This window comes from Lytechinus pictus, chromosome 3 (genome assembly GCF_037042905.1).
Source record: "Lytechinus pictus isolate F3 Inbred chromosome 3, Lp3.0, whole genome shotgun sequence".
NCBI classification, from domain to species: domain Eukaryota; kingdom Metazoa; phylum Echinodermata; class Echinoidea; order Temnopleuroida; family Toxopneustidae; genus Lytechinus; species Lytechinus pictus.
In genome coordinates, this window is record NC_087247.1 from 11,902,947 (window position 1) to 11,919,746 (window position 16,800).

General features: G+C 36.2%; 2 protein-coding genes across 2 annotated transcripts in view; one reads left to right on the forward strand and one right to left on the reverse strand.

Annotated features, from left to right (window-relative positions):
* LOC129255906 (fibrillin-3-like) overlaps window positions 1-8,872 on the forward strand; it is a 75,614-nt gene extending 66,742 nt beyond the window's left edge. The window contains exons 27-31 of the mRNA XM_064097939.1: window positions 563-676; window positions 3,317-3,502; window positions 4,216-4,405; window positions 4,530-4,783; window positions 5,934-8,872. Coding sequence (XP_063954009.1) covers window positions 563-676; window positions 3,317-3,502; window positions 4,216-4,405; window positions 4,530-4,783; window positions 5,934-6,172 — 983 coding nt within the window. The 3' untranslated portion in view covers window positions 6,173-8,872. The remainder of the gene's footprint in view (window positions 1-562; window positions 677-3,316; window positions 3,503-4,215; window positions 4,406-4,529; window positions 4,784-5,933) is intronic.
* A 224-nt stretch (window positions 8,873-9,096) lies between these two features.
* On the reverse strand, window positions 9,097-15,852 carry LOC135153522 (uncharacterized). The gene is made up of 2 exons (XM_064096375.1): window positions 15,188-15,852; window positions 9,097-12,654 (listed from the first exon to the last, which is right to left on the reverse strand). Exon 2 carries the CDS (start codon window positions 12,613-12,615, stop codon window positions 11,902-11,904), a length of 714 nt encoding a protein of 237 aa, XP_063952445.1. The 5' UTR covers window positions 12,616-12,654; window positions 15,188-15,852; the 3' UTR covers window positions 9,097-11,901.
* Between the last annotated feature and the right edge of the window lie 948 nt (window positions 15,853-16,800).

A 16,800-nucleotide genomic window follows, 5' to 3' on the forward strand; every position in this document is an offset into this window, starting at 1 on the left:
GTTGATTAAAATGATAATGTACTTGGGTAATGTTGGTTTTATAACTATGCTTCATATCTCATCATCATTAAATGGAGCAGAGGTATTGTACACTCTCAGATTCAACTCTCTGCATATCTCTTTTGACATAACTTTGAGGCATCATGATGTGTATATGGTTTGTGATCTAATTTGAGAATGAAACAAATTTTCATCTTTTCACAATCAATTTGGTTTTTACCTTGTGAGCTTCTGCCTACCCGTTTCTGCAGGCTTCTACATGGAAGCTGGCCTTTATATTCAAAGTCAAGATATTTGAATAAATATTTCGAATATTATAAATAGTCCATTTGCTGAAATTCAGATGCCGGTGAGCAGAATAACTCAATTGTAATGTTGTTGCCAATATAATACTTCCAAAATTTGGGTCTCAAAAAGATAAATGCAAATTTGCACAACACAGACTAGGTATAAGCCATCTGGAATGAGTAATAAGTCGAGTATTACAAGTTGATAGCAGGTAAAAAGAATGTATCAAAACTGTTTTTGTGAAGGAGGACATTTGTTTTTTAAATGTTTACAGGGGGTCTACGTGTTCGAAGAAGGGGCCTCGTTCAAATCGAGTTCTATGGAGTGAATCTTACAGTTCCAGAGCAGTATGAACACGCTCCAGAAGCAATAGGTGTGCTCAATTCGGGTAAGTTAGTTTTTTTGTGTTATTTTATATAATTTGAATAGACCAGACAAAATTCTCAACTTTATAATTCTTTGATCGATTTTCATTACACCTTCATAAATTTTACTCAAAAGTTTCTGCTTAGTTTTATTAAAAATAACCTGTAAACAGGGTGAAATTTCCCTTTAATGCCATACAAATAAAATAGGGAAAGGACAATTTATATCATAAACGTGTTGAAGATGTAGTTATATTTATAATCTATTTTGTTATTATCATTTCAGGCTCCAGGCGGGGAGATATTGGAGCACTCCCTGGTATAGAACCACATAAGTTCTCTGACATGACATCTACCATTTCAATTTAGAGAAAAGCCATGTATTATGTTCTTTCAATGTATAATTTTCCCTTTAACTATAACACACTGCTCAAATAGTGGACTATGCAAAGTATGATTCAAACTGCTCAAATGCGCCGATTTAATCGTGTGGATACAATTTCACACGTTGTACATCTCTACACAGTCAGTGTGTCACAGTGTCTTTGTAGTATGTTCAATAGTGGATTATGCAAAAGTGTGATTCATACTGCTCAAATGCTCAAATTTAACAGCGTGGCTATAATTTCACACTATGGGCATATCTACAGAGTGAGTGTGTCACAATGTGTTCACAGTGTGTTCAAGGGACTATGCAAAAGTGTGATTCATATTGCTCAAATGCTCAAATTTAATTGTGTGGATACAATTTCACATTGTGGAAATCTCTACAGAGTGAGTGTGTCACAGTGTGTTCATAGCGGGTTCAATAGTGGATTATGCAAAAGTGTGATTCATACTGCTCAAATGCTCAAATTTAACAGCGTTGATATAATTTCACACTATGGGCATCTCTACAGAGTGAGTGTGTCACAGTGTGTTCAATAGTGGATTATGCAAAAGTGTGATTCATACTGCTCAAATGCTCAGATTTAACAGCGTTGATATAATTTCACACTATGGGCATCTCTACAGAGTGAGTGTGTCACAGTGTGTTCACAGAGTGTTCAAATAGTGGACTATGCAAAAGTGTGATTCATACTGCTCAAATGCTCAAATTTAACAGCGTTGATATAATTTCACACTATGGGCATCTCTACAGAGTGAGTGTGTCACAGTGAGTTCAATAGTGGATTATGCAAAAGTGTGATTCATACTGCTCAAATGCTCAAATTTAACAGCGTTGATATAATTTCACACTATGGGCATCTCTACAGAGTGAGTGTGTCACAGTGTGTTCACAGAGTGTTCAAATAGTGGATTATGCAAAAGTGTGATTCATACTGCTCAAATGCTCAAATTTAATCATGTGGATACAATTTCACATTGTGGACATCTCTTCAGAGTGAGTGTGTCACAATGTGTTCACAGTGTGTTCAAGGGACTATGCAAAAGTGTGATTCATATTGCTCAAATGCTCAAATTTAATCATGTGGATACAATTTCACATTGTGGACATCTCTTCAGAGTGAGTGTAACAGTCTGTTCACATATTGGACTATGCATAGGTGTCATTCATACTGTTCAGATTGTCAAATTTACTCTTGTGGTTATACCGTGGACACCCCTACAATGTGAGCATTCACAGTGTGGTCAAGTAGTGGACTATACAGATGTGATTCACACTGCTCAAATGCTTGAATTTAAAGTGTGGATATAATTTCACATTGTGGACACCCCTACAGTGTGTGTTCACATAGTGGACCATGCAAAGTTGTGATTTACACTGTTCAAATGCTGAAATTTACACTTGTGAATATACTGTGGACACCCCTACAATGTGAGTGTTCACGTTGTGCTCACACAGCGAACTATATGCAGATGCAAGTCACATTGTTCTAATGCTCAAATTCATTATTTTAGATATGATTTCACACTGTGAGCACTTCTAAAGAATAAGTGTTCCCTGTATGTTCACATGTGCGAATCACACTGCTCAAATGCTCCAATTTAACAGTGCGGGTATTATTTCACAGTGTGAACACGTCTACAGAATGAGTGTGTCACAGTGTGTTTCCACAGAATGAGTATGTCACAGTATGTTTGCATAGTGGACTATGAGGTGATGTGATTCACACTGTTGTAATGCTCAAATATATAATTTTAGACACAATTTCATACTGTAGGCAGCTTGAATGTGGGTATTTACAATGTATTCAGATAATGAAAATTGTGAATATGATATTCACGATATTAGATTTTAGCTTTTCACAGTGTGCAGATGATTTTGAAGATGATATTTTGTTCCACACTGTGAACATTGATACACACTGTGATTCACTGTATTCACTCCAGCAGGGTTGTTCATTTTCATTCTTTGATTTGCCTGACATAGCAGCTACTCTGCTCAAGTCTGCATAATCACATTGATTTTGAAATGGAGCACCTTAGGACATCAGGGGCTCATTTCATTTCGAGTTACAACTTTGGGCCATATTATGCCAACTTCTATGGTAACAGTGCTCAACATCCAATGATGATCAAGGTTACCATGGTAGTTACAAACAATTACCAAGTTGAAATAGTTGCAAGTCTTTATGAAATGGGCTTCAGAAGATCGAAGCAATCGTTATTATCATTATTCTTTGACTGTTCATGTTTTTATTATTATCACAATATCACAGCAAGGGCAGAACTGGTTGGTCTTGAGGTGATGGGGATGATGGAGTTGAATGTCTTTGCAACTACTTCTCCATTGAGTCCTGTAATTTTGACTGATGATGTGACTATCACCATACCTGTTACCAGTCCTTCTAATGATATCAACGTCGGCGATTCTGTTGATGCATGGTACTTCAATCCAGACCATGGTAAGGGACTCTTTTACGTCACCTATACATTGTTTCAAAGTATGTTTTGTTTTGTTCTTTGTACTTTTGGGGCCCGTCTTACAAAGAGTTGCGATTGGTCCAATAAATCGCAACTATGGAAAGCCAGCAAAGTCAACATATAAAATGCGTGTTTGTTTTAAAAAAAATTCTAGATATGAATGTATATCCGTAAAATCATTGATTTATGGACAATTTGGTGTGTTCTTCTTTGTTTAAAAAGGACATTTTCCAAATTTCCTGTAGGAAAATTATGACACTGATGGATTTCCATAGAGTTAGTGTCATAATTTTTTCTATAGGAAATCTGAACAATGTCCTTTGTAAACAAAGAGAAGCACGGTGAATTTTCAAGAAAACAATGAAAGCATGAATATACATCATAATTAGAAAATATTTTGAACAAACATGAATAATACATGTTGACGTTGCTGCCTGTCCATAGTTGTGATTGATCGGGTCAATCGTAACTCTATGGAAATCCATCAGTGTCATAATTTTTTCTACAGAAAATCTGAACAATGTCCTTTGTAAACAAAGAGAAGCACAGTGAATTTTCAAGAAAACAATGAAGGCATGAATATACATCATAATTAGAAAATATTTTGAACAAACATGAATAATACATGCTGACATTGCTGGCCGTCCATAGTTGTGATTGATCGGATCAATCGTAACTCTTTTTCATTATGCAGGTGTGTGGGTGAAGGATGGCTCAGGAATCATTAGGAGAGACCCTGAATCGGGACAGTTGGTATGGGAGTACGAAGCAAGGCACTTTACTTGGTGGGCAGCGGCGACTGTACAGACTCAGACTAGCTGTGTGAAGGTCAAGACCTGTCTAGATGGGGCATGCAATATTCCTCTACCTGGTGTTAGAGTACAGTAAGTCATTCATACTATCAAAAAAATTCAAGCACAAAGGGATGGTCTGAACAGAAGGCCAAATTGTAAAAACATGTTGTTTTATATGTTTTTAATTTGTATATTCTTTTTCTTTGTTCTTTAGACTTACTGGTGAGGATTATGCTTTCATAAGCTCAAGAACTACTGACCGGTATGCAGAGGCCTTCTTTAACTTCAAACATGGAAGAACTGTCACTCTTGAAGCAGTGTGTGCCATGGAGAGGATGACAGTGGCCAGTACCACACTAGTTGGTGCCTTTGACAATGCAGATGCGGACATACCAGTAGTCAACGTCGATCCACTTCTACCATTGGATGTCTGCAGGGAAATTACCATCACCATCCCTCTCCAATTAAGTAAGTGGCAAATTCTTAAGCTTAAACAATATTGTTTTCCAAAGCACAATGCTATGAAAAATTTTGACAGCGTGTTTTTAATCCGTGTTATAAAGTCATGGCCTTGTCATCTCATTATTAAGATCCCCTTTAGACCTATACATGTACCATGAATGGTCTGGTTTCCTACATTTTTTTAATGTTTGCAGTGGGATATGGACCCGTTCCTTTGAAATGAGTGGTGCCAATTACCTTTCGGTCTATTAAGGCTACCACTGGACCTGTAAACTTACCTTAAATTGTCTGGTGTTTCATTCAAATATTGCATGGTGGCAGCAGTGGGATATGTCTGGTAGCCAGCACCTTGTCATCTATTATGGTCGCTACTGGACCAATAAACTTACCTTAAATAGTGTTGTGTTTCTTTCAACACTTGTGTGGTGGCAGCAGTGTGATATAAATGGTGCCCATTAACTTTCGATCTATTAAGTAAGCCACTCGACATGTAAACTTACCTTAAATGGTGTGGTATTTCTTTCAACACTTGCATAGTGGCAGCAGTGGGATATGTATGGTACCCGTTACCTTCTGATCTATTAAGTCAGCCACTGGACCTGTAAACCTACCTTAAACAGTCTGGTGTTTCTTTCAACACTTGTGTGGTGGCAGCAGTGGAATATGTATGGTACCCGTTACCTTTTGATCTGTTAAGTCTGCCACTGGACTTGTAAACTTACCTTAAATAGTGTGGTGTTTCTTTTAACACTAGTGTGGTGGCAGCAGTGGGATAGAACCCATGCCTCAAAATGTCTAGTGCTTTCTCCAGATCCTTGCTGAAATCCTAGGGGTTGTTGGATGCCTTTTAAGCTCTGTCCCGAGTCTTTGCAGATTTCATGTCATTACAAAATTTATCATTATTTTAGTGTATTTCATTATAATTCATTCAGTAAATGTTAGGATTATTATTATGTTGCTTTTTGTATAATAATATTGTAAATTGATCTTAGGCAATTCGTATCTTCATACTTGCAAATGATCTCAGTTTAAACCATCTGTTTAATCATATTTGAATATGATCGAGTTGCTTAATTTTTCTTTATTTATTTATTCATCTATTCATTTATTTATTTATCTATTCATTTATTTATTTCTTCTTTGTATTTTGCTCCAGGTAATATCACATGCCCGGAACCCGGCGATGTCGAATTCTCCACCCGCAACCTCAGGGGTAGGACTTACTCTGATGCTGTGCAATATACGTGTGACATGGACCGATTTGCCGAAGAGGGAGAGTACAGAACATGTCTTGAGTGCGGCTTGTGGTCAGGTCGACCTGTCCAATGCATAAATAGAGCAGGTTCTGCCAAGAAAAGGCGGCGACGTCGCTCAAACAAACAACCAATTGCTTGATTTTTAACACTTATTAAAATTGTGTAAACAAAAAGATGTAACCAGATCAACATATTTGTTAACTTTTTTATGTAAAGTACACGTTGGTGCTAAATAACTTCTTCGCTGAACCAAGTATTGCTCAAACATTGTTTTTTTTTAAAAGAGAAGCAAATCGTATAGGTTGTGATTGTGTTGTATCTATGGGAGTAATGAGCCTATTTTTAATTACATACCCGTATGTAAACTTATGATTTTGATATTATAATATCTAATTGGTAAAGGGTCACGAAGAATGTTCTATGTGCTTAGGCCCTCCTGTAAAATCTGTAAAAGTAATAATCATATTATATACATAGCTAATAAGATAAATTAAATAATGTTCAGATGTTTCTGTTTAATCCTAATGATTAAGTAATGAAGAGATAAATTCTTAACTTTTTTGTTTTATCTATCAGGGAAAACAATTTATCTCTATCATTTTTCAAAAATTTATCTTAACAAGAATAGATTTATTGAGATGAAAAAGCTACTGATAATTCTTTTTTGTTATGATCCTTATTACGTGAAAAATGGTTATTGGTTTCAGTGATTTTTTTGTTCATGTAGATATTTCTGTACTATATAGTAAATATTTCACTAATTGTTGACAGAATTCGATACAATGTATAGCTACTTCTGTCAACAAATATGTATAGATATGTTAATGTACAATGATATATCAAATACAATGTGAAATATCGGTGCTTGTTTATTTTTAACTTTTGGATAACTTAACGGTATTTGTCCCAGGCATTACTGCAAAGAATTGTATGCTTGTACAGCCTTGGGACTAACAGATAGTAATTGAAGTCACATATTCAGCACAAATATCACATTATACAATTCTTCAGTAGCAGTAATGTGTGGGACATAATGTCGGAAAATATTTTGAAATTGTCCTTTTTACATCTGTTATTTTTATCATTTTATGGTGTGTATGCAACAAAACAAGATTTTATCAATACTATCTATTTATCATGCTGCAATGAAATATAATCTGTATTGGTAAATAGTGTTATTTAATATGTTATTCATTCCTGAACTATAAATCTGAAACATAAGATCCTCGGATGTCATCATGGTTTTAAACAATTGTGATATTTTGTGTAGGTTTGACTAACAAAATATTCAATTCAATATAATGTGTTTTTATCAAAAGTGCTTTTTGTGGTATTCATTCCCTAGACACATATAAAAAAGGATATCATCACATATTTTTTATTTATCTTTTTGAGTCTACTGGCTAAAAATCTTTAATTAAAAAAAGTAATGAAAATATTTATCAACATCAACAACAACATCATCATCATCACCATTATCACCATCATCATCGCCATCATCCACTTCATCATTGTTTTCATCATCCAACATTAATGATACTCTGAAACACAGTGCCAACCCCCCCCCCCCCCCATTCATATAGCTATTGCCTTTAACACGTGTTTTAATAGAGAAAAACAGATTAACCAAAATCACCAAAATGTTACATGAAAAACTGAATCAGCTGTTGTATAATTCATATATGTGCTATTTTGTCATGAACTTCTATATAATATCTTATTTGGTGCACATTTCTCTTTATGAAAATCAAATTTATTAGTTTTGGCCCCCATATCTTAAGCAAACATAAATGATAAAAAAATGCCAAACTCTTTTCTGTGTGATGTTTATTATTTGAATCAGCATTATTGCTATGTATATAATAAGTTATAACTATTGGTTCTGTTTGCGTGCTGTATGTCTATTATGTTGGATTATGTAACTAATTTTGTCTATCATATCAAAGTTCTTGCAATCTTATGCGTGCTAGAATTGTCTATGCATTGAGATTTTATGATTTTTTGGGGTGTAAATCCTTTGTTTTAATTAATACTACATGTATGTTATTTTCATTCTTGTAACTAACTTTTTTTTACTTTCAATCAATGTTCCTTGTTTCATAACATTTACTTATGTCAACTAAAATGTGTCGCACCCTCTTACAAAAACTGGTTATTATTACTTTGGATTTTCCCCGAAACATATATTCGGCTTTCACTGAAAGTATATTGCTTCCTTGTATAGGCGCAAGTATGTGCCCCTGTCAGTTTTGCCTAAAGGGTAGCTCCAATTTGAAGCTTCAAAATTGAACATCCTAGCCAAATATTTAGAAATATGTTCTTTTATTATAACAATGTTCTGGATTAGACAATGTTATCAACAAGATTTTCTTATTTTAAACATCGTACTCTGTTGGGAAATTGCAAATCGTGCTAGCACATGCAGCCGACTGTAAGCAGTGGTTTTCTGGCAGGGAATATTGACCTCAAATGGTTCTTGGGTGCAGGGATCCTTCATACCACTATATACACACGATGTCTAAATACATCGACTGAATTAAAAAAAAAGGTTGATAAAATACGAAGGGAAAGGTGCTTGATGGAAAAGAAGAATGAAAAATGATCAGGAATGAATTGATATTATTGCAATATAATAATGATAATAATAATTGGATTGGTGTGTAGCAATGCTTCTGAGTTGGATAAATACTCAGCATCAATCGGTATTTCTGAGATATCGAGCTTGATGTTGAGGGGTTGATATCCAAGAAGGGGCGGTGTCTGAGTCTATTTTTTATTTGTAAATTACTACGATTGTAATTGCATTGCATTAATAAATTATGAATATCTAACTTTAAAATCTTTGACAGTGTCCCGTTCAGTCTATTTTGGAGGTTGTGTAACAAGTGATTACAATGCTCTGCTCTTGGTGTGTTTTTAGAGATATATCAAATTCTGCTTTTCTCCCCCCCCCCCCTCTCTTTCCACCCCCCCCGCCCTTCTCCTCTCTCCATCCCCCTCTCTTCTCCCCTTCTCTCTATATATACACGCGCACACATTTAAATCCTCAATCCAACATTAGAATTTAGAATAAAAACGACATTTTAATCACAATCGGGTAAAGTAAGAAATTATAGGTTTTCAAATATTAAATCTTTGCTTTAAGTTTGTGTAACGGTTATCCGGCGTGCTGACATGAATATACAATGAGTGGGGGATAATGAGACAATCACACTTTCTTCCTTTTTAAAAGATTTATAGGGAGATCCACCCCAAATGAAATGTTGTTTTTAGACCCAAAAAAGACGAGTAGAAAATTGAAAGCTTGAATAATAATATTGGTCAAACAATAAGAAAGTTGTAATTTTTAAACAGTTTGTAAAACTTGGTAATCACTATACATATGGAGACACATATGGTGATGTCATAGTGATGTAAGGCAAGGGCTATTCTTCCATTTACTCCAATACATAAAATGGCTAAAATGTCATTTTTACAAACTTTTACATCAATTTTTTTTTCATGAAGACGTATAACAATATGTCACATTGATTTGTTATATTTTCTGCCCCAGGGGAATAGGTACTTGGGATAAAACCACAAATTCCTGGTAATTTAAAACAGTCATAACTTTTTTATTATTTGTCCTATTTCTTTCAAGCTATTCACCATTCTACTTAACTTACATTTCGCCCATCAAGCAACATTTTATGACCAAGTGTGGAATTCCTTTAATCCCAACCATTTCGTAGTTTCCCTCACTGAGCAAGAAATTTATCCTCATTGTGCTGCACTCGACCCAGGTGAGGTCACATGGGTACCTGGCCTGTAGGAATTAATTCCTTGAAATGCGTGTGCGCTGTAAGTAATTACGCCTGCCAAGCCAAAACCGGGGTAGTAATATACCCAAATCCTTTGGAAGCGCATAGAGACGTGGGGACGTTATAATCATAATTATTATCATTACTATGTGATATTACAAAGACTTATTTTTTTCATAGAATCCTCTTCCTTGTAACTAAATAATTGGCAAGAATGGGGATCTTACCATTAGATCGGAAGTAAATCTTTATTGTAAATTCTTGTGATAGAAAAGATGGAAAGATAATACGATCACAATAGGTAGTTTTTGCAACCGCGAAGCAAGACGAATTCAAGAACACAGTAAATGTATTGAAAATGCCCGTCATGTGACAACGAACAGCTATGAGATCTTTGTTGGCAATTGGTGAACCGGAAGAATAGCTTCGTCCTAGGTTTTGGAGCTGACAAAAAATGCAAATATGTCGTTTGTCCAAAGTCCAGACCGAAACTGCTGTTTTGATTCACCAATTTTCGACAAAGCCTTCTCGGTTGCTCTTTGTCATGAACGGCACTTGACAATATATTTTCTTTTTTCTCGAAAGCCCTCTGCGTCGTGGTTGCGAAAACTTCCTAATATACAAAAGCGCTTAAGATATTTTTCATGTTTTTACTTACACAGGTTCGTACAGAGGTAATCAACGGTATTTTATTTCCATTTTAAAGGGTATTTCTCTCACGGAATAATTTCAATTTATTCATCTATCCTACATCAAACTAACAATATATACATTTATATGTTAATAGATAGTTATAATCAGGTATATGCCTAATTCATATTTGTCATCTCATTTGTAAACTTCTTTTCCTTGTAAGCATTATTTTGTACTTGTAATGCACCAGTGAAAGGCAAATTTCCCGTCAGGTGATAATGAAGTTATAAATTCATTGATATACCATCATAAGCTCTGACAACGGGGTATGGCAAAATGATTCCGCCCCCCTCGACATTTTTCGCAATTAATCCGCCGCGCGAAACTTTTGGACCCCGCCGCTCACTGACTTTTTACTTTCAAGTCTCGCGCAACTTTTGAGACCAAATTTGCGTTGCCCGGGTACGCGGTTACGAAATAACGCAACATTATGTTAGTGCATGTCAGACCCCAAATTGTTCAAAAACGTGAATTCATGTACAAATCCAATGCAAATTGTGTATTTAGCCAAATTAATAAATGTATCATTATTTCTACTTTTACTGATTAAAATTAATAAATTTTGTCTTTTTTATGATCAGAATTAAGTCTGCAACAATTTCCATTAAAAAAAGTATAAAAAAAAAGAAATACATAAGAAATTTTAAAAAATAAATAAAATACATTTCAAAAAGTCTGTGAATAAAAAAATAGCAATTTGGGGGCCATGATAAGTTAATTAGAGCAAATATTTTATTTCATGCATAAATTAGCATAGTTAATTTAAATAAATCTTCTTTTTTCAGAAAAATTAATCATACAGACTTGTAGATTTTATCGCACACTACCACCGTGCAAATTTTCGAGGCACTCGTGCGATCGACGGCTGAGATCTCAGGGGGTGGGGGAATCCGCCCCCCCCCCCTCGGCTGTGAGATGGGTCTAAATAACCCGGCTCTTTTAGGGTTAAGCAGTGTGAAGATGATTCAATACAGTGTTCACATTGTTCGAAAAGGGCTACAATCCTTGATTCCACATATGAATGTGTTGCAATGATTTCGTCATAATTCACGTAAACCATCTTAATTAGTTACATAATGTTGGTGTAATTACATAAATGGAAGACTTAATTGTTAATGAACATAATCGCATTGTATAATTGTGTATAAACGCAAGCTGATAATGTACCAGGCAGTCCAGCAATGCATAATGAATACATACTCACAAAAAAACACTATACACATACACAGACGAAAGCCTTCACCAATTTTGCAAGCATATAGGTCAGAGATAATATGATAAATATTTTAGGTCAGCTAGTCCGTTCTGCAACCAGATAACTTCCGACAAATTCACATAAATATCTAAATAGTAAACTGAAAAAAATAATTACTCTCTAGAAAGAGAATACGGCGATTAGCAATATTGAAAACAAAAGCGATGTCCAGCAAACTTGCAGGCGATATCCACTTCCTTTTCCCACTACCCGTTTAGGAGTAATCTTTGACGTACCCTTGGTGCCGCCTCCTAAGCCACCTTTCGTCGTGGTTGTCGACAACATGTCGACGACGTCAACACCGTTGTCGATGTCGCACCCCCTTGATTTTAACCTGTAACCCATGTGGGAGCCGGACTTCATGGTATCCGAGAATTCGGTAAGGAAGGAAGTCTGGGCCATGACGGCGGCGGGTTGGGAGTTGATCTCCTGTGGTCGCATGTTCCCGCCGCTCCATTCTCCGATCACCCAGAAAATGTATTCTTGGTTGACTGCGATGTCGACCTGCGAGGTCGGGCACTGTACCATGGCGGGGTTGAACCCGACGACGTTCACGACGCCGCTGTTATCGAAGATGTTTCTTGCGACGGCGCTTGCGTCGGCCAGGACGCCGAAAACGCACGAAACGTCGACCTCGGCTGTGTAGAACAAGGGAGATGCGTGGTGTTGGAAGATTGGGTAGTAACCGACTACCGTTCCGACGACGACGATGTCCGCTCGCTGTGCTCTTTGCGTGATATTCCATGGCGCCCAATCTGCTGTGATCGAGCACGCTTTCGTATTGCCGATGACGTAGGAAAGAACCACAAGCACGGTGAGCAATGAGGGCGTCATCCTTATATAATTCTGCGTTGTTGGGCAGTCAGATTGGAACTATTGAAAGTGAATAAGAAGATAAAAAGAGGAAAGAAATAAGCAACAACCGAAAAATGAAGAGGAGAGAGTAAAATTTAAATCAATATCTCAGTCGCAACGTTCAAAGCCTAGGGTTTAAACTTCAAATTAAATTAATATGACGGCGTATACTACTTTCCCATGTAGAAAGTTTACCATACGCCTATTGAGTCTGTAATACCCATATAACTCGGTCTCGAGCAAGGGCGTATAGGGGAGGGCCGATAGTGGTGATTACGTGCCCCAGGCGCCACTTCAAGGGGCGAAAAAATAAAGAAAAAAGTAAGGAAGGGGAAAGAAATGAAGGGGCATGGGAAAGTGGAACTTTAATGTGATGAACGACAAAAGTATGTAGAACCACGAAATTTAGAATGGGACGAATTTTACGTTATCCTTGGCGCTTTTCCCTAGATATGCCATCGGTATTTGGTTTGCCTCCACTAAATGTGGAACAATGCTCATTCATATCGCCAGATCAATTATGTAATACGATTAAGCTATTAGTTGACGCCCGCTAATTAATATACATCGTTGTAAACAATAGCTTCCGGGAATGATAGCGTATTTTGGATCACCTTGAATTTCTCCATGAAACTCACGCCACCAATCGACCTTTTTGTAACACTGCATTAGGAAATCATTAGATATGTAAGAAGGGGTGGGGGTTCATTCATGAAATTGTCCCGCCCCTCCCCCAACAAAAAGATTAAAGAAAATAGATTTTTAAAAAGCAATGAATGCGATCACGACCAAAGCAACAACTTCGGGACCTTTTGATCACCGTATCGTCAGTTAGACTTCCCAACCTTGACAAATCAATTTACCATTGAATTCTGTTGTGTATCGTTTATTGTGAGACTCCCGTGAGTTTCGGCGGAGGAGCCAACATCACTATTAATTTCTGATTTATGAAAGAACAGTTAATAGTTTTGTCGATTTGACCTTATTTTCCCCAATGGCCGTATCCTTGGTTTGTTTCCATGCTAATCAATCTAAATTTGCTCTGTATATTTTGAGATGCTATAAAATTATTTCACTCATTATATTTTGCCGCTTTGATTTTCTCGATAAGAATAAAATTGTCTTTATCATCATATTCGGCCTTCAGTTTTCAAATCGGATAGCTGATAATGAATAGATGTTATCTACTGTAAATTAATCGCTAATGATATTAAAACTCATAATAAAAAACATAAAACCCAAATTATAGAGGGTAAGTTTGGTTCTTTCACCAGCTGGAAATTGTGGTCCCTCTCATTGATGCTCCGCATTTTCAAATTTCAAAGGATAGTAGTATAGCAGGCTATATATAGGCCTGCCATTAATTGATTTATTTTGCTGTCATCATTATTATATAGCCATTACAACTTACCGCATATATTATTCATTAAATGTTCATAATTTTCACAAAAGTTTATCAATATAATTATTTCTACTTTACTACGAGCTTGTTTCTATGTGCTTGCAAGTAGTAACTTAAAGATTTTTAAGATTGTGGGAAACACATCTTTATCACATGATTGACTTTTGACAAATATATACCAAATTATTCCACTCGCATGGCGAAGAGTTATAATTCAGTGTTTTGCCTTTTCTACTTTTATTTATTTATTAATACAACAAGAATATGTATAAGAGGAAGAAATTTACCACCGACTAGTGCCCGAGGATGACTAAAAGAAAAACAAGTTTCTGTTATGAAGCTCTCCTCACTAGTCGGGGTTTACAAATAAATAAAAAATAAAATCGGTATAAAATGGCAATATATGTTTAGATGCATTACTTATTAAAACAAAGAACTTAATAATAAAGAGTGTTTGATTCCATGTGCAATTATAATATCCAGTCAATATGAAATGTTCATGTATTTAAATAAACAACGTTATGCTATTATCAGATACTATCAGACACTATTAAGATTAAAAAGCATTTTGTAATAGTTCATGATAGTGAGATCATGGATTGATGTGATTTAGATGTTGATTTTTTTTTAAGTAAAAAAGATAGAAGTTCTTATTCTTAGACGATTTGTCGAAATACATTATTCTTTTCATGTTTTTTTTTTCATGTTTTTTTTTTCATTCAATTTATACATTCTTATTCATAATTTTGATTTATAGGTGAAGATCCGTGATAATTCAGTCTTCCAGTTAGTCCGCAACCCGTCCGAAAGTGCTATATTACGATATTTGATTTCTATTATAAACCAGCTATATATCTTTCTTGAATTGAAAATAAATAACGTGTTTAGGTCTACACACAGCACCATAATTCATTAGCATATTAGGGACCGACTGTGCTGTTTTGTTCCAGTTTATTAAAACAAATCGCAATAGAGGAACGCATGCAGTAACAATCAAAGACAAATATATTTTTAACATTTAAAAAACAAATAGCAAAATAGAGCACAGAACATGGTCGTTTAACTGATTTAAACTGGACAGATGAAGATCAAAACAGCTACATAAAGCACTAGAGAACTACCAAGATGAAATTATAACGGAATACTCACAGATCAGATGTTCGCTCTAGTCTGCCCTTCTCGTTTATCCGATTGCCCGGCGATCGTACGGACCAAAGATCCAGCAAAGTTATATGAAGCCAAAATGAATTTGGTTCAAGATGGTTATTCAAATGAGGTAAATTCAAAGTCGTCGACCTGCAGATGATCAGAGTTGGATATGTGGCATTAATCTTTCTTTTTTCCGAAACACAAAGTTTGTCGGAACTTCCAGGGCGGAGTAAACCGTGCCAGAGAGGGACTTGGTTCACCGCAATTAGGTCAGAGTTTGTAAGCTAATAGTTCTATATCCTGTAACATGCACTTGGAAATGAATATGAATTACCAACGGGCTCTGCCAAGTTCCACCAAGAATTGAAGAAAAATGAATGCTGTTCCTGCGACTGAGTGGCAGAAGAATTATAACTTATGGAAGCGGTTAGTTATTATCTTACTCATCTCTGACAGCCGGCATATCAATCCTCTTGGAATTCCTTCCTGGGTTAGTATAGGCGTTCATTTAACTCACACCTGAGAGGCCAGACCGATTATTTTTTTTGGATCGTTCTCGAAGCAATTAGGATCACAGCATGCGCGGTATATGGTCTGCTTTATATCTTGGTCAGTGCTGGTCATTTGGGTTTGTTATGACTGACCAATGATACCCTGGTCTGATTACTGACGTTGACCGTTGACCATCCCGCTGGCCGAAATGTAGGGTAGAGGGGCGTGGCAGGGTGAAGACTGGATAGGGGACACGGGAGGGGTTAAGATGGGGTGGTTGAGAGGGGGTACGAGGGGTACATAATGATCAAGAACTAGAAGTGTCAAGTGAGATGGAAGAAATAGCGAAATGAAATAACAAGATGGAAATACATAACACTGCATAAAGGGAGAGGAGGCGGGATTCGTGAGGGAAAATATGGGAGTAGGAATCGGGGACAGATGTACATGAGAGGGATGCTTTGAAAATGCATGTTGGAGAGAGAAAAAGGGATGGAATATGAAGAAATCTTTATGCGGGGGAGCGGGGGAGAGGGGGGGGGGGTAAAAATCCACCGCAACCCAACCAACCCCTCTTTAAATAGCCACGTTCGGTCAATCAGGAAAATTGTTGGTGCAATATGAATTGAAAAAAAAGTTTTTTTATTCTCAGATATTTTTAAAGGCCAACATGTTATATGCTTGTTGTCATGATAACAGTGTAAATAATTCTGCATGGAAATAAACCAGTAATAATGGAAACCAAAGATGTATTATGTCCCGATTACGTCAAGTTTGCATTTCTGTAAGTGATGCTTTGATGGAATGATATTATTTTTTTGTGAAAATTATGTATTAAATTTAATTTGATCTTATCTATGGTAGCTCAATATCAATTCACGCTAAAGCATTCTTGGCAATCGTTCAATTGCCCAATAATATTTCTGTCAGTTGAGTCATTTTACCCTTAATATATAGCGTTCGTGTACCTTGTTAATTATCATTATTGATCATGATGTATTATCAATTCATCCTTTACTTCCTCTTGCACCATTCCCCCTGTTTATGTCATACGAAGACCCCCCCCCCCCGCCCCTCGGCCGCCCTTTCGACAAAATTAAGATTACAGATTCAGTCTGGAA